The sequence below is a fragment of the Acanthochromis polyacanthus genome, chromosome 11, assembly GCF_021347895.1.
Source record: "Acanthochromis polyacanthus isolate Apoly-LR-REF ecotype Palm Island chromosome 11, KAUST_Apoly_ChrSc, whole genome shotgun sequence".
Classification (NCBI taxonomy): Eukaryota; Metazoa; Chordata; class Actinopteri; family Pomacentridae; genus Acanthochromis; species Acanthochromis polyacanthus.
Window position 1 is genome coordinate 6,419,103 of NC_067123.1, and position 24,865 is coordinate 6,443,967.

General features: G+C 37.5%; 1 protein-coding gene across 1 annotated transcript in view; it reads left to right on the top strand.

Annotated features, from left to right (window-relative positions):
• The window catches only part of LOC110967792 (fibrocystin-L), an 82,671-nt gene that overhangs the window by 14,985 nt on the left and 42,821 nt on the right, over positions 1 to 24,865 (top strand). The window contains 22 exon segments of the mRNA XM_051955531.1: positions 311 to 377; positions 442 to 549; positions 552 to 581; positions 584 to 670; positions 1,511 to 1,671; positions 2,007 to 2,139; positions 3,305 to 3,459; positions 4,745 to 4,867; positions 5,087 to 5,192; positions 6,163 to 6,279; positions 6,345 to 6,497; positions 7,530 to 7,651; positions 8,913 to 9,045; positions 11,505 to 11,691; positions 14,134 to 14,276; positions 15,873 to 15,977; positions 16,313 to 16,495; positions 18,944 to 19,117; positions 19,220 to 19,425; positions 20,718 to 21,690; positions 21,872 to 22,120; positions 23,226 to 23,372. Of these exon segments, the coding sequence (XP_051811491.1) occupies positions 311 to 377; positions 442 to 549; positions 552 to 581; positions 584 to 670; positions 1,511 to 1,671; positions 2,007 to 2,139; positions 3,305 to 3,459; positions 4,745 to 4,867; positions 5,087 to 5,192; positions 6,163 to 6,279; positions 6,345 to 6,497; positions 7,530 to 7,651; positions 8,913 to 9,045; positions 11,505 to 11,691; positions 14,134 to 14,276; positions 15,873 to 15,977; positions 16,313 to 16,495; positions 18,944 to 19,117; positions 19,220 to 19,425; positions 20,718 to 21,690; positions 21,872 to 22,120; positions 23,226 to 23,372 (3,862 nt within the window).

The following is a 24,865-nucleotide window of genomic DNA, read 5'->3' on the forward strand; positions in this document are numbered from 1 at the left end:
GTGATGCTAGCAGTGATACTGAGGTGACATCACACATGATAAAGAAATAATGCATCTAAGAAATGAAAATTTAAAATATTGCAAATTAAATGAAATGCTACACAAGATACAGAAACTGATTTTGCACACAACTATTCAGAAAAGTCATAATATATGTATAAAAAGTAGTATTAATATTATTGTTTAGCTGTAATTCTATGACTACTTATGAGTTTGGAGGCTCAGAAATGATGGAAAAGTAAATAAAAGTGCTAATTTGGACAAACCTCCATTCATAGTCTGAATCATCTTCCTTCTGTTTTCGGCTCAGCTTTGCTTCGCCTACAAGGGAGCGTTGAAGAACGTCGTTGAGATGAAGTTCACGTATGTCAACAGCAGCCGGCTCACCAGAACGGGAGACGGCAAAGATCAGCACCGTGTTCAACCACGGCCCAGAGTCAGTAACATCCAGAGACGTTTCTTTAGTCTGAAGCTCTGATAAAATAAAACTACAGCGTTGTTCTCCCCAGGTGGACTACAAATGTCTGGACCTGCAGAGCTCCCTGCAGTCGAGTACTTCGGCAGCAGATACAGTCTGCTGGAGCTTCACTCCACAGAGACGACTCCGGTGAAGATTTCTACGTAGACGTTGTTTACATCGGAAAGACGGCCACCACGAGGGATGTAAACGGTACGGACGCATGGTTTATAGATGGGGTTAAAAGATGAGAAAATACATGGAGAATGAATAAGATGACAAACAAGAAATAAAAGAGAAAGATAAGAGAAGATGAGAAAAATATAGAAAAAGATGAGAACAGCATGAAAAAAGAAAATAAAAGTAAAAGATGAGTAAACTGTCAGAAAAGATGAGAAAAAGACATGAAGATGAAAAAGATGACAGACAACACAAAAGATAAGAAAAGATGAGAAAAACACAAGCAAAGAAAAATATCAGAAAAGATGAGAAAAGGGTAGATAAAAAAGATGAGAACATGAAAAAACACAAGAAAAGAAAATTAAAAGAAATCCATCAGAAAAGATGAGAAGATAAAAACATGAGAAAAACACCTGAAAATAAAAGATGATAATAATACAGGAAAGATGGGGAAAAATAAAAAGATGAAAAAAGGATTGAAAAGACAAGGGTAAAACATGAGAAAAGCACAAGAAAATAAAAGAAAAACATAAGAAAACCATCAAAAAAAGATGAGAAGATAAAGCATGAGAAATACACAGAAATTAAAGAAAAAGCTAAGTAAAACAACAGAAGATGAGAAAAAGACAAAAAAGCTGGAAAAAAGAATGAGAAAGATCGAGAAGAAGACTAAAACCATGAGAAAACACAAGAAAAGACAGAAAAATGTAAGAAATATAAGGAAAATTATCAGAGGTCTCTATCCTACAGAAGGTTCATGTTTTGCAAGAATCCAACATTTTGGAGCTTTAAAGGATCGTTCTAATGCTTGAACTCCCATATTTTTTCTGACTAATAAGTGAATTTATGACATGTTTTCTGTTCTTTCTCCAGCTGTCGTCCTGAAGAGGAGGTCTCCTCCTTTCAAGAGCTCCTTCGAGATGCTCTCTGTCACCAAAAAGGCCTCAAACGCTTCAAACATCAGCTACGAGATCAAAGCTACACCTGCAGAATGTGCGTTTGGGTTCCCGCTGCTGGAATTCGGCTTCCTGCAGGTAACTAATTCATTTATCCGTGTAAAAATAATGACAATATCCTCATTTATATGGCAACTTTTAAAAATCAAAATGCTCTGAAGGAAAAAAAATGATATTACAACAGAAAGTGAGGCTCTCCAAACAGAAAAAGTGGAGGAACAGAATTAAACGCGGTAAAATAGACAAAATGTCAAATATAGAATTTCATTATAAATAATCAATGAAATGCATCAGTTGATACAAATAAATTCCAACCAAATGCCAAAACACAGAATAAAAGAGCTGTCTTCTTTCAGTCTGCATGTAAAGTCAACTCTAAAAAATAAAACTTTTTCTCCTCTTTCTGTCCACAGAAGTCCAACAGCAGCGAGGACTGGGCCGAGTATAAAGCAGGAGGAGCTAAAGTCAGCATCAGTCGTCCTCATCGAGCCTCTGGACCTCTGAAAGGAGCCTTCAGTGCAGAGATTTACGGGGTCATAGTTGAAGGTGAGTCAATCAGTTCACCTTTAGTATCATTTCCTGCCTGTGGTGTATTCATGCATCAACAGTGATCATTAGATGGATCAAATTCCTCACCACTGTTCATTTAATCACCGACTTGCACGACAGAATTTCCATTGTAGAGATGACAGACTAATCTTAGCCTGAAATAAAAGGAATGCAGGAGAAGTTCTCACACTATCACCAGTGATGTCTGAAGAAAGACAGAACTGGAACGGCGAGTCGTCGACTCAGTGAAGCAGGACAAAGACTTTCAGCTGTTAATTGTTAAAATGCAAATAGATAGAACGTACGTCATGACCACAAAGTACAGCTATGAGGTTTAATGTTGTTTAGTTCTGCTGTAGTCACATGAAAATACTCATTCTTTCAATCGATTCAAGTCTTCTAAAGCAACGTTCAGCCCAGGATGCAGCGCTGGTGCCCCGAAAAAAACTGTCAATCAATAAAAGAAAAGATGAGAAGATGAGAAAAAGATGATAAACAGATGAGAACAGGTGAGAAAAAACTAGAAAGGATGAGGAAAAGATGAGAAAAACACAAAAAAATTAATTAAAAGATAAAAAAGTGTGTGTGTGTGTATATAAGAAAATGATCAGAAAAGATGAGAAAAAACAAGAATAGATGAGGAAAAGATGAAAAAAGATGAGTAAAAGACAAAAAAGGATGAGAAAAAGATGAGTTCAGGTGAGAAAAATACAAGAAAAGAAAAGGTAAGAAAATTTAATAAAACCATCCGAAACGATGAGAAAAGATGAGGAAAAAACAACAAAGGAAAAGGAAAAGATGAGAAAAAGACCAGAAAAGAAGAGAAACAATAAAACTTTATTAATCTCAAAGGAATTTCCTGTTCTAGATGTTGCTCAGAAAAGCACTAAATGACAAAACAAAAAATGCAGTGACAAAAAAGCAATAAAAAACGGGGAAAGCTGCAGAAAAAGCTTCTTTCAGATATACTATAACAGTAAATATCTTCAAAATAACAACATATAGTGTAATGATCACGTAAAAACACACAGATATTTGATGCTTTTTACAGTTTTTGGCTTTTTTTTTAACTGGACCAGTGAACCAAGAGATGAGCAGGTCTCTGGTTAAATGAGGTTAAAATGAGATTTATTCTTTATAAATATGACTGGTTTGTGTTCAGATCTGTCTGTAAACATCAGCGAGGACGAGCTGAAATACGCTCTGGAGGGAATCGAGGAAATGGGACAGATCAGCGTCGCCAAGAATGGAAGCTGCAGACGACCGAGCTGGAAGATCACGTGGCTGACGAAGGCCGGAGCCCAGCCTCTGATCAAGGTCTGATCCAGATTTACAGAGAATTAAGGAGAAAACTGCTCTGTTTTTATTAGGAATGAAAGACAAATGATATTAGAGCTCCTATGACATAATAGGAGACTAGAGAGCAGCAGTCAGACTCAAAATACGACATATTTATATCATTATAATCCATTTTATCCATTATTCTGTAACTTAATTCATTCTTGTTTTCATTCTTTGTCGTCTTCTCTTGAAATCCAAAATCAGCTGATTCTTTAGAAAGCCTGATAGATTTTACTTATTTATGTGTCCCGTTTCATTCATACACATTAGAACACTTGTAACATCATTTTTAATATTTTATTTATTGTTTTATCTTGTTTTTTTTATTGTAAAATCGGGTAAGGTGACGTGAGTAGGTCTGCTTTACATGTTCTATGTCTTTGTGCTGATTAAAAAAACAAACAAATAGAAATAAAACTTTATTTTCACTTTGTTCAATCAAGTTAAATACATTTTATAGAATGTTTAAAGCACCCTTAATTGACCACCACCACAAAATGACTCGCAAAACATCAGGTTTGATAGTAAAAACCTAAATTTTAAAGCAAAATAAAACTGAAAAAAAATGCTAAAGCAGGCAAAAGAGGATAGAAACTTGTAGGTTCGATGTCTGAAATAAATATGACATTTTAAGAACATTAAGAGCAGCCAGAAGCCACTGAAAGCATGGATGTTGTGAGATTTGTCTTGAGAATATGAATAAAAGAGGAACATTTGATGAAACAAGAAAGTTGTTCTGAAGCTTTGGAGCTGTATTAAAAGACAAAAAGTAAAGTAAAAGTAACCAAAAAACTACAAAAATCATAAATAAATGGAGCGAATAAGTGGCAAATGTTAAAATCTAACACTAGAGATGATTTAATTTTGCATCAGTATGAAGAAATGAACTGAAAATGATGCAGAAGATTGAAAGAAACCTCCATCCAGGACACATTTGAGGTTTTTCTTGAAAATATGAATAAAATTAAATGAAATTAAAAGGTTGTTCTGAAGCAGTTTTGCACAGATTTTGTGCATTCATAGACAAAGTAAAGTAAAAGTCACCTAAAAATCCCACAAAAACCATAAATAAATGGAGTAAATAAATGGAAAATGTTCTAATCTAACAGCAGAGGTGATGAAGTTTTGAACTGAAAATGATGCAGAGGAATAAATAAACCTCCATCCAGGACTAGTTCTACTGATGCTCTGATTTATTCCAGGTTCTGCAGGAATAAATTGAACATCTGGGGTTTTAGTTACGTTGTTTTCCTCTCCTCAGATCAACGACTCGTCGGTCGTCGGTGAAAACGTCGAGGTTTCGGCTCGTGAGAAAATAAAAGGAGGACTGTTGATCAGAAGCCTGCCAGGAGATTTCTTCAGGACCGCAGAAAAGGAGCCGCAGGTAGAGCTGAGTTTAAAAAGCCTCCAGGACAGGAAGCTGTCTGTTGTTCATGAATCCTGCACAGCTGCTTTCTGTTTCTGTATTTTTCGCCTGCAGGCAGGATTTCATGTTTCTGCTCTTCATTATTCTGCTGCTTCAACCGACAGTTAATGACTTTTACAACCCGGTGTGTCTTTGTCGTGTTTGTTGTGTTTGTTGTTGTGTTATTGGTGTTTTCAGGTGGACGTTCACATCAACGGTATTCCCTCCAAGTGTTCTGGAAACTGCAGCTTCCAGCGGAAAGAAGAGAAAACTCCAGTTCTGACTGGAATCAGCCCAAGTCAAGGTGTGTTTAAAAAAAAATCAACACTGAACATTTTTCTAGTTACTGTAAAATAAAATAAAATAAAAATACATGAAAATGAAATATAAAAAGGAATTATAAAAAATTAATAAAAAGAAACAAAATAAAATTTCATTTAATGAAAAGGAAAGAAAATGATTAAAAAAATAAAAGAAAATCAAATATATTTGAAAGCAATTGAAATAAAATGGAAATAAATAAATTTATAAAATAGTCAGTTAAATCAAATAAAAATTAATTAAAGAAAATTTTATTAAAATTGACTAAATTGAATAATGAAAAAAAAAAATAAATTAAATTGAATGGAATAAAAATACAATTCATTAAAATGTATTAAATTAAATGCAACAAAATACAATTTAAAATGTTATTAATTTAATTACAATAAATGTATCTAATTAATCAAAGCTTGCTCAATGGGGATTCAGAGAATCATCGGATTTCTTGAGTATGTGTATTTTTGGTGAGAAGAGGGAACTTTAATTCAAGTTAGTGCAATTAATCTCCATAATTTTCTTTTATGTCTTTGATTTATTTTTGATTTATTTAGGTTGATTTAATAACTCCATATGTAGGGACTCAGCCTGATATAAATTGAGATTATACATGTTAAATAACTAAAATAGAAATAAATAAAGTAAAATAACAGTATAGAATAAAAAACATTCATTTTCCAATCCTTGCTATGCATAATTTTCTTTCCTTTAACAGCAAATATCTGTAAAATAATTACAGAATTTTCTGATTTAAATACAGTAAAAATAATGTGATGTTATAATCACACATTGTAAAAAAAAAAAGTTAATATTTGTAAAAACTGAACAAAAAATACATGTGGATAATTTACAGTTTTGTCCTGTTTTTTTTTCCCTTCATAGTGAACATATAAATTCATACTTTGTTCGTTTAGTTTACGGCTCTAAACCCTCGTTAAATAAACCTCCTCCTCCAGGATCTGACGGTTTGGGGACGCTCCTGACCGTCACTGGAACCGGATTCGGCAACGAAAACGCCTCCATCATGGTGGGAAAAGCAAAGTGCCGCGTGAGCAGATCAGCTGAAAGAATACGTGAGCTCTGGTTGGTTGTTGAAGCTGCACAGATGTGAGACGAGCCAGATGTTTTTGTGCTGCAGCTTCCTCTCAGGTGTGCAGACTGAGCAGCTCCAGTGCCGGAACTTTCCCGGTGTCCGTCAGCTTTCCCTCTCTGGGAGATTCCCGACACGCAGGAGGAAACTGTTTACCGGCTCATCGTTTCCTCTTCTCCCCGACGACCGGCAGCGTGGCAGGTAAGACGTGAAAACATCTGGATCTACGTTTAAAAGCTGTTATCTTTTAAAAAAATCACCTACAATTTATCAGCACTAGAAGCTGTTTTTTTGAACATGTTGCATTAGAAAACTTCACCAAATCTAAGCTTTAAACAATGTTTCATCAAAATCACTTTATTCTGCGTACCTTTTAAAAAATCACCAAAAATAAATGACTTCCACTAGATTCTTAAATATAAAATGGAGCCGTGAATCATTTGTGACGCCACTGTGACTTTTCGGCTGAACTGCAGGCAGTGTTTATGCAGAGAAAAGAGGAGATAAGCACTAGTGCAAAGATCAAATGACAAATAGTTTTACATTTTTCCTCACTGTGAGTTCATGTTTATTTACTTTTCTTAGAATTAATCTTGTCTGACATGTGGTTCGATCAAGAAAGCAACTAAACCTCAGCTCGTGGAATTCTTTAAACATGACACTTTCACTTAAAAATTTGCAAAAAAAAGCAGTATGAGATGGATTCTGTAAAAATTCAGCTCCTCAGTGCAACAATGAACCAGTAATGGACTGAAAATAAGTCAAGTGACACAAATCTAAAGACTTTTTAGCTGAACTGCAGGTTAAGAAAAAAGCAAAGAGGAATCAAATATGGATAAAACTATAACTGTAAATAGTGAAAATGCAATAGTTTTACCTGTGAGCATTTTGTAAAAATATTGTATCAGTTAATTCCAGTTTTTTAAATCATTGCAGTACAAATAAATTAACAAATTCACCCTTTGTCTACTATTTTTTTTATGATTTTTGACATTGTAACTGCTGCACAGGAGACATTTATGAGTTCTTAATGGTCGGTTCTGTTTTGTTTTATATTGCAGTGAAAAATTAACAAACAGTGAGGAAAAACATGACAAGAGCTAAAAGACGCCTAAAAACCAAATTCCAATCAAATCGATAATCCTGTGATCATTAGGAACCTGAAAGCACAAAGTTTCATCAAATGCAGACTGTATTTTAATTAAAAATGATCTGATTTGTGTTTCCTGTCAGGAGGAACCCTGCTGACTGTGAGCGGCTTCGGCTTCAGCCAGAACTCCTCGGTTGCTGTCGGCGGTGTCGAGTGTTTGCTGGTTCAGTCCACCGACACGGAGCTCAAATGCAGAACACCTGCAGTAAGTGGACAAAATACATAAATATACATAGAATATATAAATATATGGCTTATTTTCGTGCTTTATCTAACATCTAAAAGTGCTTTCATCCAAGGAGCAAAGCGTTTCTTGTACACAATCTGAGTCGTTTTGGTTGTTTTGGAGTGACGGACTCTAATGTGAGAGCAGTTTTTTCAGTTTGAAAGATGCGTTTTTTGGCTGCGTCTAAAATTAAATAGCTTCTGGATCTTATGGAACAAAAATGAAAATAAAACAAAATAAATAGCAAAAATTGGCCTCACTGATGTAAAATTAAAACAAAACAAAGCTTGCTCATATGGGAGCTAAAAAATAATTTCATTTTTGGGTTTTATGTGGATTTTTGTAAGAAGACGGAATTTTACTTCAAAATGAGTCTGATTAATCTCCATAATTATCAATTCTTTTATGTCTTGGATTTATATTTATTTTTCATTTTTTTAAATTTAAGTTCATTTCCATATTTATTAACTCTGTTGGGTCTCGGCCTAATTATATGTTATTATACTATGCAAATTATATGAAGAGTTCGTTTGCAAAAATAGATAACTCTGTTTTGATAAATTTTCAGAAAACTTTTTTTGTTGTTTACTTGAGATAATATCAACCAAACTGAAGTTGAGTGGATTTGACTCAGTAGAAAAATATTTGAAAAAATAGAGAAAAAATAAATTATTAGTGTTATTATTATCATCTCAAGTAAACAATAAAAGAAAGAGTTTTCTGAAAACGGAGTTACCTGTTTTTGCAAATGAACTCTTCATATGTTAATTAACTAAAAACGTTTTTTTTTTTAAAAAAAGGAGTACAATAAAATAACTAAATAAACAAGTTAAAAAATCCATTTTCTATACACTGTTTTGAAAATTAATTTATTTGTATTTATTTGTTTATAAATAAATAAATAGATGAATAAATAGATAAATAAATGGAAATTAATAAATAGACAAATAAATGAATAGAATAAGAAAAAATGAATAGATGAATAAATAAATACAAGAACAAACAAGTAAATAGACAAGTAAAGAAAGTAAGAAACAAATCCATCAAATAAATCTACAAATAAACAAATCTACCTTCTAAATGCTGATTAACTTTAGCAGCTGCTGCTAAAGTTGCAGCAGCATCTTTTCTTTGTTGCTTCTTGTTTTGCACGTTTAGCCTTAGGGCTTTACTTCTGAATAAATCACTCCCTTTTCCTTGATGTTTAATAATATGTGGGGTGTTTTTTGTCTGATTTCAGGGAGCTGCAGGATCACAGAACGTCACGGTGTCGGAGGGGAACGTGACTCAGTTGGCCGTCGGCTCCTTCACCTTCGATATCAGCATCACACCTCAGATCTCCAGCCTCAGTCCTCAAACCACCACCGTCACCGGTCAGTTCGGAGCTTTTATTACATAAATACTCTAAATGTGGCTTTTGTAACGTGTGTTTATTCATCTGAGGCCCTCGGTGAGGTCAGATTGTTGCATAAAGCGTCGCTAAAGAGCTCCTTTGATTCGTTTAAACACAGAATTGGGTTTAATGGGTTTTTGTTCCATAAAGGTTAATAGAAATCTAATCTATCTGAATGCAGCAGAACACAAAACATCCAGGAGCATAATAGAAGTTTATTCACTGAGTTTTAATGCCTCGTTGTGTCTCACAAAGGATCTACGTCCAACAGAATAAACCACAGAGATCATTCAGGGGATTATGATGCTGCTGGATCGCATAGAAGGTTTCTGTTGGTTTATGATCAGTATTCACGAAACAAAAGGCTGCTACAAGTCAAAACAGGCAACAATAATACTAATAATAACAATAAAAATAAAGCTGTGTGAGTTTCTGATTATAATAAACTACAGACAGCTGAAGTTAATGGCTCATTATCTGGTTTCTGTGGGTTTATTAGTTTAATCTCACAAACTTTTAAGGCTTTTAGCAGTTTCACTGTCAAATTATCAAGACATTTCGAGCTCTTTATGCAAACATTTTATAGTGTTGTGATGTGAAATACCTCAATGTTACAAGAAAACAATAGATTTACATATAAACTGCTCTTCAAAGGTTTGGGGTCACTTAGAAATGTTCTTATTTTTAAAAGCAGTTTTTTCAGTGAAGATAACACTGAATTCATCAGAAATCCAGTGTAGACATGGTTAATGTGGTAAATGACTATTGTAGCTGTAAACGGCTGATTTTTAATGGAATATCTCCATAGGGGTACAGAGGAACATTTCCAGCAACCATCACTCCTGTGCTCTAATGCTACATTGTGTTAGCTAATGGTGTTGAAAGGCTCATTGATGATTAGAAAACCTTAATAACATAGAAAACAGTTATGTTAGCACATGAATAAAGTGTGAGTTTTCTTGGAAAACATGACATTGTCTGGATGACCCCAAATTTTCAAATGGTAGTGTAAATGAGTCCTTCCAGAATTGTAGGACATTTGAGCTTCAAAATGTTTGAAAAATAAACCTTCAGTTTTACAGTTTTCTGCTCCATATTGATCAATAATAGGTAATAAACTATGGAAGGCTTGATTAGCTCAGCTTACACATCAATGGAACCATTTTTATTCCATGTTTTATTTGTTGTTTGCTAACCCTACTCTAATCACAGTATCAGGGTTGCTAATCCATGCTAATGCTAACTTTTTCTCAGCAGTAGAAGCTAGATATTTAGCTCGCTGTTACTGCTGACCAAGAGGACAAACTGACTGATGGAAAAAAGTAAAAACAATGAGTCTGATCCTGATGATATGAGGTAGAGTGAGACATTCTATCATGGCTGCCAATGTGATGAAAACATGAAAAATAGAAGGGAGGCCATAGCTTTGCTCTACACATTCTTTAGGAAATCTGTTTGATGATGTTAATTCCAGTGTTTCATGTGATTCACTGTTTTCTTCTACCACCTGAAAAAGGTTCTGCTAACAGGGTTGTCATGGTACAAATGCATAATTATTATTTTAAATGTTATGTTGATTATAAAAAAATCCCACAATTACAAGAGGCATCAATGAAAAAATATATTTTAAAAAAGGAGATTAAAATTTGAGATTCAATTTGGTCTTTGAGGGGTGGGAAAAGAAAAAATGGTGTTTTAAGGGGAATTCCAGACTTATTTGGTATTTTAAAAATATTTTCAAACATTCTTTTCTCCTAGTTTTTTTTAGATTTGGTCTCCAGACAACAAAAATGTACACAATAAATGCATGTTTTAGTATTTTGTACATGGATTATTTGAAATTTGATGGTTGGGACGTAATATGTCCTCTAGTTTGTTCAGTTCAGTTCCAGAACTGTTTTAGCATAAGGGTGGTGAGTCTGAGAGGACAAAAATGTTGTATTTCCTGCATTTGTGGCTAATGTTTATTTTCCCCCACAATGATCCAAAAAAGCACGTATGACCCCTGATTTTTACATTTTGCTGCTGTTTTGTTAATGTTGTATCTGATCATCACCACCTGAACTCTGACTGAGCTGGAAGATAGCGTGCCTGCATGGTGTCCGCTTTAATCTTTTGTTGTCTGACTTCAGTTCACCGGTGACTCGACTGTCACCTGGAGATAAAACCAGAGCGTGGAAACCGTCAGTCGTCACTCTGTTCTGTTTTTGTTCTGGAGTCTCGTAATGTGGATTTGCAGGTTTACTCTGTTTTTACTTTTTGAACTCTGACAGGCAGCAGTGTAATTACAGTACACAATACAGAAGCCAGAATACCTGCAGGCACCGTTTAAGAAAAGAAACGTAGAAGAATTAACCAGGCAACACGTGCTAATTATCTTCACACTTGAATGACAGACGCTAGGTCGCTGACAGGATGTTTGTGTCTCTTTATGTGCAGGACGCAGAGTTCTCACCATCCAGGGTTCAGACCTCGGAGACAACAGCAGCGTGGTGTTGGTGGGAGGGAAGGAGTGCGTCGCCCTGCAGTGGACGTCCACAAACATCACATGTCTGCTGCCCGAGCTGCCGCCGGGTCGGCGCAAGGTGGACGTTCAGGTCGGCAACAAGGGATACCCCCAGACAAGGTAGAGCTGCTGTCAGAAACAATCAGTCCATCTGACACATGAAAGAGCTGTCATCGCGTTTGTTCAGGGGAGTTTATGTTGTGTGTTGAGTGAAGGCTTGACGTAAAAGTTGGTCTGAAGATAAGAGCCGTTATACAACATCAAGAACCTTCCAGGATTTACATTATTCACAATAAAAAACTCAATAATCCAACAGAAACACAATGAATTCATCCAAACAGTGAGAAAAAGTACCAAAAAAGACGATGTTTATATAAGTTGGTTCAGTTTTGCACATATTTTCTTCAGTGGTGAAAGAAACTTAGATTCTGTGGCTTCACTAAACTTCCATTAAACCCATTAGTCTCATTAATTTAGATTTTCTAATATATAAATTAAAAGGAAAACAACATTAAACACAATGACCACATTAATTAAAATAAAACAAAAAACTCTAATAATTGTTAAATTAACCAAAAAAGTAAGAAACACAACAAATTAATGCAAAATGAAGAAATTTCCATAAATTAGTTCAGTTTTTGTCATATATATTCTTCCAGTGGTGAAGAAAAACTAATCTGTGCTTCACTAAACTTCCATTAACCTGAGGTCCCAATAATTTAGAATTTTCTAATAAATAAAAAAATCAACAGTAAACACAATGACCACATCTAATAAATACAACAAATCCAATAATTCACAAGCTAAATTAAGCAAAAAAAGTCAGAAAGTACAACAAATGGATACAAACAAAAGTATTTATGTATTTAGTGAAATTTTATTTGGTGGTAAAAGAAAACTTAGATTCTGTGCTTCACTAAACTTATAATATTATACATCCTGCATTTAAAGTCCATTTTATTTAAATGTTCCAATAAATATTTTTTTTTATAATATATAATTTTATAGTAACCAACAACAATGACCCACATTTCATAAGTACGACAAAACTAGTTTTTAAGTTTGCTTTTTGTAATTGATTTCTGGGGATAAAAGGAGCAGACAAAATAAGACTTGTCTTCTTTCTCTCCCTTTCATTCTAGTTCAGAGACTGTTTATATTTACATAAAAACATTTTTTTTGATTTTACAAATGAATGAAATACCAGAATAAAATGACGAATGAAAACTAGTAATTTACAAGAAAAATTAACAAATGTTTCAGAAAACACAACAATTGGACACAAAACTAAAGATATATTATATAAATTGGACAAATTTTCGTTCAGTTGAGTGAAAGAAAAACTTTCACTAAACTTACAATGCTACAGGTCCTGCATTTAAAGTCCCTTTAAAAGCGCGTCTGTTCCGGAGTTTCCGTTGGTTATTCAATTTCATGTATCATTTTTTAACAAAGCTTAAATGTGTTAGTCTAGTTCGGAGTACTATAGGATATAAAGTTAGTATAACGCGATAGATGAAAATTTATCTCCTGGAGCTCCGTCTTCCTCTCATAGACCCCCTATTGTTATTTGACCAAAAAGCGCCTGGTCCGCCCGCTAGACCAACTCAAGTTCGAGCCTTCAGCTTTGGGAGTCATGCGTCAATCAACCGGTTACTGCGCACAGCAAACAAGCCCATGCAGAGGTGGGCGAGCTACGCACTACGCAACCGCGCGCACAATTTGTTTTGCTGTGAGGAGAGAGCATCAGGGATCAGCAACTTCCAGAAAAGTTACCAATCCCACGCTTGTCAGGCCAAGAGACTGCAGGACGTTTTTGGCTCGGGTGCTCGCGTCGCTCCCCGACCACGGCCTCCATAGCCCGCCTGACGGCTTCGTTTAGATGCCCGACCTCTGGAGGAAGATGTTGGGGCGTCTGGGACATACTCTTTGTCAGAGGAGTCATGGCCAATTCTGAACTCTAGATAGAAATAAATAAACAATGTAACACATCTAAACGCGTAAATGCACTAAGATTGATAAACAACGTCATCGAGAGGGATACACAAGTGTAAATCACATATTGAAACTTTACTTTTCGTCCTAGCAGATTCATGTTATTTTGGGTATTAGGACAAGTTAGACTCAATACAGCATTCTAACGTAATTCCTTTATTATTTACTAAATGTACTAAATGTAGAAGAGGGGAAAACAGCAAAACAGGCGAGATGCTGCAGCACTCCGGGCACTCCTCTCATGTACTGCGCGCGTGCACAAATAAAGGGGCGAAATCAGAGGGAGGGACCAACAGTGTTTTGGGAGACGCTGCGATTCAAACTCCGGACAGCAGCTTTAATTTAGATTTTCTCATACAAAACAAAAACTCCAGAAGTAAACACAATCTAATAAACACAACAAAGCCTGTAATTCACAAGCTAAAGGGTCAAAAACAAGAAAACACAAACAAATTAATACAAACCAAAGATATTTATTTGAATTAGTTCCTTTTTCTTGTAGTAAACTGATATTACAACTGATAAAATCAATCCACAGAAGTCATGACTCTGTTTTTGTGTCCATAGCAACGGTGTGAACGCCACCATTGAATACATCCTGGAAGTCTACAGCATCTCCCCGTCGTTCGGCTCTTTAATGGGAGGAACCACGTTGACAGTCTCTGGTTCTGGTTTCAGCAACAACACGTCCGACAACAAAGTGTCCATTGGTGAGCAACGTGGGGTGCAGCGTTTTCAAACAGTTTTATTTAGAGATGTACCTTAACTGGGATGGGTATCGGTTAAAACCGTTTTTAACTGATTGGTACCCATAAGAGCCTAAGACTGATCCTTCATTTACATCCATTGTCACGTGTTGTAAATTCGTACTGACTTAGTTTGGGGCCAAAATATCAACCAATAGTTAATTAATTGCTGATATAAATTCAGTATTTTTTTACTGGTCATGTGCTGGAATTAGTAGTCACATGATATAAACAAAGTAAGCTGTAAATATCTATGCCAACAGGATTTGAAAAGTATATCCTAATTGATCCTAATTTGATTTGGCAGTTCATTGGTCGAAGGTCATTAAGCCTAACAGAAGACTTTGTCATGGTGCTCGTTTACTAGCTAAACCCACAATGCTCTATACAGTATGAAACGATAAAAAGCTCCATCTTGTTACGCAACCAGGTAATACAATTATTCTACGATACTTTGCTATAATCAATTCTTTTACCTGGGTATGCACTGATATTAGAGACACGTGATACATGATGGTGGGGTATTGCAGTATAACCTCCCTTAGTGGTACTTGTGCTCTGGACTGAGATCATTTAGCCTAGCAGAAGACTTTGTAATAGTCTCCATTTACTTGTTAAACCCCGACGATGCTCTCCACAGTATCAAACAGTACAAGGCTCCATCTGGTGGCACAACAAGGAACTACAGCTAGCCTACAACACTGTACTACAGTCTACTAATACTTCTTACTGATAATGCACTGGTATTACTAGCAAAGCATAGACACATGATATAGGTCAAGAATCTGGCTGTTACACATGCCAATGGTATATAAAAGTATATCCTAATTGATTCCACCTTGGCACTTGTGCTCTGGTCTGAAGTCATTATTCCTCACAGAAAGCCTTGTCATAATGGTCATTTACCAGCAAAACCCCACAATGCTCTCTACAGTATTACAACATAAGAGGTGTATGTAAGGTTTTGTAAAAAGAGAACACAACTTTCCGCTATCAATAATCAATAGTTTTGTCGATAGATAATTGTTGTCTTAATAACACAACTTTGGCATTGTGAACACTGGTTCAGTCAAAAGACACATGAAATGGGAACCGCATCTGTCACTGAGATAAGAGCATTGATCTAATCAATCCCAGCTTGTCTTGAACATTTCAGCTCTGGTCGGAGGTCATTAAGCATCACAGAAACCCCCATGAAGCTTTGTCTGGTTGCTACAGTGTTAAACACTAAAAGTCTCTACCTGGTGGCACAACCAGGTACTACAGATGATCTTCAATGGCCTGTGTATATAGGAATATTGTTAGCAGATACTAAACACTGAAAGAACTCGGATCGGGACTTCCCTAGTCTTAGTCACCACAGTAAAAATGTATAGTAATAGTTGTTTTTACCAGTAAATGTAAGTCAAGCCTGATATCGAAAAACAAAACTTAATGGGTTAGGAGTCACTGGTGGAAATCTGTGACGATGCAACAACATTCAAATATGGAAAAGTACTATTATAGCGTAACGGAATTATGTTTCATAAATGATCTCACTCGTGTTTTGTGTTGCTACAGGAGATACTCAGTGTGAAGTGACGGTTGCCTCGGAGAAAGAACTGCGATGCGTCGTTGAGTCGGAGCAGGAGACACACACTGTCACCAACCAGGGATCTCACCACGGTAGGTTTCCATTTCCACCCTTTGTTGGTTGTCATACTAAATCTGAGCAGACTGAAATAGTTTAACAAAAAGAAGATCAACTTACGGAAAAGTGCCACGAGCAAGGAAACTGTCACCTGCAGCTTAAAGATGACTGCACCTAGAAACTGTTCGGAAAACAAGGATCAAAGAACCAGTTAGACCTCTGGTGGCACATAATTATCCTTATTTGAATAGGTACAAGTATTTGAATTACATGTCAGGTAAATGTCAGACAATGATCTCTGCTATATCTGTCAGTGTTTGCGGTGTTTTCTGTGAGTGATTTTTTTGGTTTTGTCTTTGTGTTTTTGCAGTTTATGGACAGGGATATGCATGGAGTCCTTCTTCACTCACAGTGTTTGTTGGAGACACAGTGTTGTGGCGTTGGGAGGCACCTCAGTTCCAGAGAGTATGGTATCGGGTCTTCAGTGTTACTTCTGCAAGTTCCACCGCTCCTGGACAGGGACCGCTCAACAGTGGACAGAAGAGTTCAAAAGGTAGAATACTGAGGCAGGAATCCACAGATTTTGAGTCAAAATCTTTCCCTCATTGTTTCCAATTTAAAGAAATGCCTCTGCACCATAGCCTATCATAACTGTGGTGCTTACAGTGATAATTAGTTATGCAGGTTTGCGTTGAATTATCATTTTTTCTTTTAATTTATCAGATAAAAGTGATATTACGGGGTTAAAACCTTGTTTTCAAGCAAGATCTGTGAATTTCAGTACAGTTTAAGTTGTAAAATGCCAATTCACAAACAAATTCTGACTTAACCTCATTATTTGGCATTTCATTCAGTTTTTGAATTGACAAATCAGCTACACAGCTGGAGATTTGAACAGTTAACACAGAAATAATGAAACTATAGCTGCAGCTCGAACTATCTTGGTTTGAATCATGGTCCAAGTTTATCTTGTTTTTGCAAAAACATACTTTTCCTTCCTTTGATGATGACCAGCTCCAGTTAATTGATGATTAGAAAACCCTTGTGCAGTTATGGCAGCACATGGATAAAAGTGTGAGTTTTCATGGAAAACATGAAATAATCTGGATGACCCCAAACCTTTGAACAGTAGTGTATTTTTTTGAACCAGCAAACTTTATCATATTTCCAGAACACATCTAATAAATCTTGAAGGAACCAAAATGTATGATTGTTATTTTTTGTAAAAAGAACATGTTTGAATAATTCCATAAGAGTGATTAGAAACTCAAGATTGGCATGATATACACACGTGGACAAAATTGTTGGTACCCCTCAGTTAAAGAAGGAAAAACCCACAATTCTCACTGAAATCACTTGAAACTCACAAAAGTAACAATAAATAAAAATTTATTGAAAATTAAATAATCAAAAACAGCCATTACTTTTGAATTGTTGATTAACATAATTATTTAAAAAAACAAACTAATGAAACAGGCCTGGACAAAAATGATGGTACCTCTATAAAAGATTGAAAACTATTTGACCAGAGTGACATGATTAACTCAGGTGTGTCATTTAATTGACATCACAGGTGTTTCCAAACTCATAATCAGTCAGTCTGCCTATTTAAAGGGAGACAAGTAGTCACCCTGCTGTTTGGTGAAAAGGTGTGTACCACACTGAACATGGACAACAGAAAGCGAAGGAGAGAATTGTCCCAGGACATCCGAAAAAAAAATGATAGACAAACATCTTAAAGGTAAAGGCTATAAGACCATCTCTAAACAGCTTGAAGTTCCTGTGACAACAGTGGCTCATATTATTCAGAAGTTCAAGACCCACGGGACAGTAGCCAACCTCCCTGGACGTGGCCGCAAGAGGAAAATTGATGACAAATTGAAGAGACGGATCGTTGGAATTGTATCCAAAGAGCCCAGAGCAACCTCCAAAGAAATTAAAGGTGAACTCCAAGGCCAAGGTACATCAGTGTCAGATCGCACCATTCGTCGTTGTTTGAGCCAAAGTGGACTTCATGGGAGACGACCAAGGAGGACACCACTGCTGAAAAAAACTCATAAAAAAGCCAGACTGGAATTTGCAAAAATGCATGTTGACAAGCCACAAAGCTTCTGGGAGAATGTCCTTTGGACAGATAAGACCAAAGTGGAGCTTTTTGGTAAGGCACATCAACTCTATGTTCATAGACTCAAAAACCAAGCATACGAAGAAAAGAACACTGTCCCTACGGTGAAACATGGAGGAGGCTCAGTAATGTTTTGGGGCTGCTTTGCTGCATCTGGCACAGGGTGTCTTGAAAGTGTGCAAGGTACGATGAAATCTGAAGACTATCAAGGCATTCTGGAGAGAAATGTGCTGCCTAGTGTCAGAAAGCTTGGTCTCAGTCGCAGGTCATGGGTCTTCCAACAGGACAACGATCCAAAACACACAGCCAAAACACCCAAGAATGGCTGAGAGAAAAGCGTTGGACTATTCTAAAGTGGCCTTCTATGAGCCCAGATCTGAATCCCATTGAACATATGTGGAAGGAGCTGAAACATGCCATTTGGAGAAGACACCCATCAAACCTGAGACAACTGGAGCTGTTTGCTCATGAGGAGTGGGCCAAAATACCTGTTGACAGCTGCAGAACGCTCATTGACAAATACAGAAATCGTTTAATTGCAGTGATTGCCTCAAAAGGTTGTGCAACAAAATATTAAGTTATGGGTACCATCATTTTTGTCCAGCCCTATTTCATTAGTTTGTTTTTTTAAATAATTATGTTAATCAACAATTCAAAAGTGATGGCTGATTTTGATTATTTAATTTTCAATAAATTTTTATTTATTGTTACTTTTGTGAGTTTCAAGTGATTTCAGTGAGAATTGTGGGTTTTTCCTTCTTTAACTGAGGGGTACCAACAATTTTGTCCACGTGTGTACTTGTAAACAAATGAGTTTATGTAAACATTTGTTCATAACTTTCATGCTTTAATGTGACACGTTTACTCTTCACTCAGGGTCTTACAGCTACCAGTTCACTACTCCTGGTGTGTACCTCTACAGCAGCGGCTACATAGACAACAAAAACAACATCCTGCTGCAGGGAGTCGTGAAAGTAAGGAATCGCACTGACAAGACCAACGAGGTTGCCGTCAACGTGGGAGGCTTTCAGGCCAAACTGGTAGCAGGAGGTAGAGATACGATGCTGTGATTCAGGAGCTGTATCCTCCAACAGATCTGAAAATGTAAAGCCAATACTTCAGATCAAACATTTTTACAACCCTCCCCTGCAGGTTTACGTCGTGTCTCCAGAGCAGCACAGCCGTGCGTCGCCACACCACAGTGCCAGCAGACCAATCAAACTTCAAATGGGTTTTCCTACAGCTCCTTGGCCTGCTCCACCCCCACAGTCCTCTCCATCTCCCCCAACCAGGGCTCGTATCACCAAGTCATCCACATCCAGGGAACAGGCTTCAGCAACATCACCTGCGCTAATGAGGTTAGCTTTTAGCTGAACAGATTTGAATCCAAGATGTTTTCTTTGGTCAGTGGCTGACCGGTAACTTATACTCTGGTACTTTCTTCTTGAAAAAAAGCATGTAATAAATATATCTAACACTGCTGCACAAGCCCATTATTGAGATCATGGAGAGGTCCCCAGTGAAGGGGAATCCCTGATACAACATGTTGTGACTCCCCTACTTTCTCAAGTCAAGGAAGTCCTACACTCCAAGCAAAAGATTACTGAAACATTAAGTCAGGGAATATACAAAAAAAAGTCTCTGACCATCTGTTCCAGGTAAATGAGTCCATTTAAATTGATCATTAAGAAATGGAAATGGAACATGTGAAAATTTGACTTGAGCTGGATGTCTTCAAAAATACTAAGTGACCATTGAAGAAAAAGACTAGTGAGGAAGACCACCAAGACACCTATGACTCCTCTGAAGGAGTTCCAAGCTTCAGCAGCTGATAAAATCTCTAACTAAATCCTAGACTAGACTAGTTGGTGAACTCCTAGACTAGAGTTCACCGAAGGGCTTGTCAGAGACTCTGAAGTCAACAGGAAGAAGGTTCTTTGGTTTAATGAGACTAAAATTGAACTTTTTAGTGATTAGACTTGACGCTGTGTCCATCAGGAATCATGGTCATGAATACTAGCTAGCATCAGATGACTCATAGCAGTCTTGGTGGCCTCTTTCTAATCTTTTCTTCCTGGGTCACTCAGTTTTTGAGGACGACCTGCTCTAGTCACATTTACATATGAGCCATTATACTTCTATTTCTTAGTGATGGATTTAATTGGACTCCAAGGGATATTTTGTGACTTTTTTTGTACAAGTCCTCTGACTGATGCTTGTCAAAAACCTTTCTTGGAGTGTTCTTTAGTCTTCATGGTGTGGTTCTATCCAGGAATACTGATTCACCAATGACTGGACCTTCTAGATACAGGAGTCTTCACACTACGACCACTGAGACACGTTCACTGTGCTTGGATAATCTCTGTTTCACAAACTGTGACTTCTAGTGTTGAATTAGTAGAGTTGTTTTAAAAAGGATGAATGCTCCAAATTAAAGTGATCATGATTCAGTGTTGAGAAGCAAAAAGGGGAAAAATTCCAAAGGGTGTAATTGTTTGTTTTTTTTTGTTTTCCCATATCTTTAATCTGTTTCTTAATCATCGTCATCCTCCTTTAAACCCAACCTTCACCTTCATGGTACACCAGTGTCTCAGTCTTTTGTGGAGTAATAAATAGTTTATTGTGCCTCATACCGCTTTGTGTCCTGTAGGTGAAGGTTGGAGATCAGCCCTGTCAGGTGATCAACAGCTCTCATTCAGACATCAACTGCCAGCTCGCCCCCAACACTGAGCTCCCCACCGGCGTCGCTTTGCCCGTGTCCGTCAGAGTCAACAACCTCGGCAGCGCTATCATCCTCGTGAAGAACGAGCTCGACCGTCGCTTCGTGGTTTTGCCCGTCGTTGACTCGGTCTCGCCTCCCATCGGCAGCACCACCGGCTTCACGAGGCTCCTCATCCGTGGTTCTGGCTTCTCCTCTGGACAAGTGACTGTCGCCAGCGAATCCTGCAGCATTCTGTCGCTGAACTACACTCACATCCTGTGTGACACCGCTCCGTCTCAGCCGCACACCGGCGACGTAGTTTTCCACCAAGGCCAAATCCAAAGCTCCTGTCATTCCAACTGCTCCTTCGTCTACTCCTCCTCCATCACACCAACAGTTACCGGCATCTCCCCCGACACTATCAATGGCACCACCAACGTCACCATCTCTGGCTCAGGGTTTGGCAGCAGCGTGGACATTGTGTCGGTTTCTGCCAGCGCCACAGAGTTACAAGTCACCAGTGTTACCGACGGCAACATCACAGCGATGGTTAGCACCCTGCCTGCCGGGTACCACTCAGTCAGAGTTACGGTGAGGAACAAAGGTCTCGCATCCGGTGTCGTCACCCTGAACAGTCGCGCTCACGCCGTCCTGAACGTCGCTGTGGGCAGTCTGGCAGGAGGAACCCCGCTCGTCTTCACCGGAAACGGCTTTGCTCCAGGAAACACCAGCGTGATGGTTGGCGGGAAACCCTGTGAGATTCAGAAGGTGATGCCGGGTCAACTTCACTGCATGACGCCTCCTCATGGCGAAGGATTGGTGACCGCCAACATCCGGGTGTCTTCTGTGGATTATCCTCCGCTCAACTTCAGCTACTCTGCAGCAAACACTCCGATCCTCATCTCCGTCAGCCCTGCCACAGGTACATCTGGACGTTTTTAATCCAAGTCAGATATTTAGAAGATGTTCTCCATTAAATGAATCCTGTAGTACCTAATAATGGCTTACATCTGAACGCCGTTGATTCCTCTAACAGTGGTCCCCAACCACCAGGCCGCAGGTCATTTGATAGCTGATCCTTCTCCTCTGTTTGGTTCTCACAGGGCCCAGTGGATCCGTCCTCACGCTCAACGGTTCAGGGTTTGGCAACGACTCTGAGCTCGTCTCGGTCTCCATAAATGACGTCCTCTGCAACGTGTCCGTGGTGTCGGACTCTCAGGTCCAGTGCACGGCAGGAAACAACCCAGGAGGAGCCTACAAAGTGATGCTGCTTCACCGGGGCAAAGGTTACGCCCAATCAAACGTCACGTTCACGTACGAACTGAAGATCAGCAGCGTGATGCCCAACGAGAGTAAGCAGAAAGTGATGCTTGGTCATGTTATTGTTAGTTTATGTGCAAAAATAAGCCACACATGTAGAGTTGGGACGGTAAAAACTGTCTCTGTGCAACTTTTAACATTGCTGAGCTTTTATTTTGCATAGCAGGCAGACTGAGGATTAGACCCTTGAACAATTGGGCACAGCTCAAAAACTGTAAGACATACTGACAAAATTCTTTCACCATGTAAAGCAGAATCTTGTTTTGAACATTCTCATGTATTTTCGTGTCCGTTCTGTGTTTTATCCAGATTTGGTGGCAGGTTAGAGAGACTCAATGTTTCTGATTTTAGAGCTCAGATGTAATGGGAGTCAATGAGAGTTTTGGTCGATTATGCTCTTTGATGACTTATGAAAAAACATAAATCCTATAGCAATTAGACTCACACTGTTTGAAAGAGGACAAAAGTGCCTAAATTGTAATGTGTAAATCGTTCATGTAGAGGAGAAATTGTCAGAGGAAGATGAGGTTAACTGCACCTTTATCATAACAATTTTCTAGTCAAAATTTAGAGTGGGTCCCGACTTTCAAAAAAATCATTAAACTTTAGTTGCACCCGCATAAACTGTAAAGCATATCAAAACACGAATTTAGAGGAATTACATTCAAAGCATTATGACTCGTTTAAACTTCAAATGAACATTCTACTGTAAAATGTTCCAGAGCTACAGGATTGCAAAGATGCCTGGGTTTTGGTAAATGTCTGGCAGACTTCCCATTCATTTTAAAGGGGGCTTTGAATGCAATTTTTACGAATTTCGTCCAAACCGTATGATGAAACACTAACAAAAGTCACAGCACACCAGTCATTACTGAGCCACACGTTTTGATATATAATTGATATGGGTTTTCTCAAAGTCTAAGAATAAGCCCAAAGAATAACAATAAGTGTGTTTCAATGCTCATGTATTGACATATTTAATAATAAAACAGAAAAACTACAACTGATTCTGCAGAAGTCTTTCACAGAAAATGCATTTATTTCACCTGCACTGTTTCTGTAACAGCTATTGTCATTATCCTTGTGTTGGGATGCCCTACAGTTCAGTTTTTTATCGTCTCACTGCATGACTTTCAGGTGGTTTTGGTGGCGGCAGACTAACGACCATCCGAGGCTCTGGGTTCTCAAACACAACCGTAGTGAAGATCTGCGACCAGCTTTGTGTCGCTGACCGAGAAACGTTGACGTCGACCCAACTGCACTGTGTTCCTCCACCCAACAACGGTAAGTTCACGGGTTTCTGCTTTCAAATTACAGCAAATAGGTAGGAGACTCCAGTCTGAGTGTTGTAGCTGCAGTATTCCAAATCAGTCATATTAAGGATTTTTAAAAGACAAAAAGCAGTAACTGCACGGTGTTTACTCTGTTCTGAGCTCTCATTCATTCTAGTCACAGTTTCTTGTTTCCATAGAGTTGCAGGAATTCATATTGCAGTGAAAAATGAGCCCACACTAAGGAAAAAATGGAAAAAGGCTTCTCATTCTCACACAAATCTGTCTGAAAGAATTGTCAGATTTCTGACTTTTCAGTGGTTCTTGACCTTCTCTTTGACGTGTTGCCGTTTCCTGTGAAAACTCAACGTGAAATTGCGATTTATAGCTTTAAAATCATCTCATTTGAAAATTTGACAAATATACTGGTGCATTCGCCAAAATCTTGAATAAATAAAATAAACACAAAATGTGGCCTTTCTCACAGCAACTGAAACACAGTTAAGTGTCTCAGCTATGAGCAATAGTAACATGACAAAATTTTGGAAACCTTTCTACTGAACTGCAGGCAGTGTTTATACAATGAATTAATTTCCTGCTTTAAGACACTGTGAAAAACTTGCTTTCTTTCTTAAAAAGCTGTTTAAAACATTCTTTTTGCACTTCAAAGCGAAGTTTCTAACATTCTGTGACAGCTATGGAGATTTCTTTGCAAGATTGAGGTTTAACAACTGAACCTCAAAATCTACCGATGGGTCTTTACGAAACAGTTACATTTATCAGAGCAAAACACTGTAAAACACATGAAAAATTGGGATTTTCAAAATTTCAATGATACTTGACACATTGTGAAAAATCACCCAAATAATGATACTTCCTCAAAATCCAAACAAACCATTCACACCAGCTCCTATGAACAGAATTCAATATTTATCGATTGAACTGCAGGTTGTGTAAACATAAAACATCTGTATTATAGCGCTACTAATGAATGAAAATGAAAAGTGCATTACAAATGAAATATATTAATATTATTGCTATTTTTTCCAGTGTAGGATAGAATTTTTATTTTTTTTTAAATTATCAGACAACTTGTTTTATGATTTATGGCATTATAACCTTTCTGTACTGCACAACAGACATTTTTTAGTTTTCTCTACTCCTAACCATGGTTGTTCTGTTTCAGTAGAGGAGCAGGACTTTATATTGTAGTGAAGAATAAAGTGGCAAGAAACCTAAACTGCTTGGAGTCAGGGGGTTAAGAAACAAAAAGCTGCTCATTTTCTTATTCATGACAAAAAAAAAAACACACAAAAAAAAGGGATTTTCAATGTTCAGTCATGGCTGTCTGTTTCCATAGAGGTGCAGGACTTCATGTTGTAATGAAAAATATGTCAAAAAACAGAAACTACTTGGAGTTAATGTGGTTATGAAAGCCCGTTCTTTCATCAACCGTAAGTTTTCCTTGAGTAAGAATGTACTCCTGCTGGTCTATATTCGGTTCTT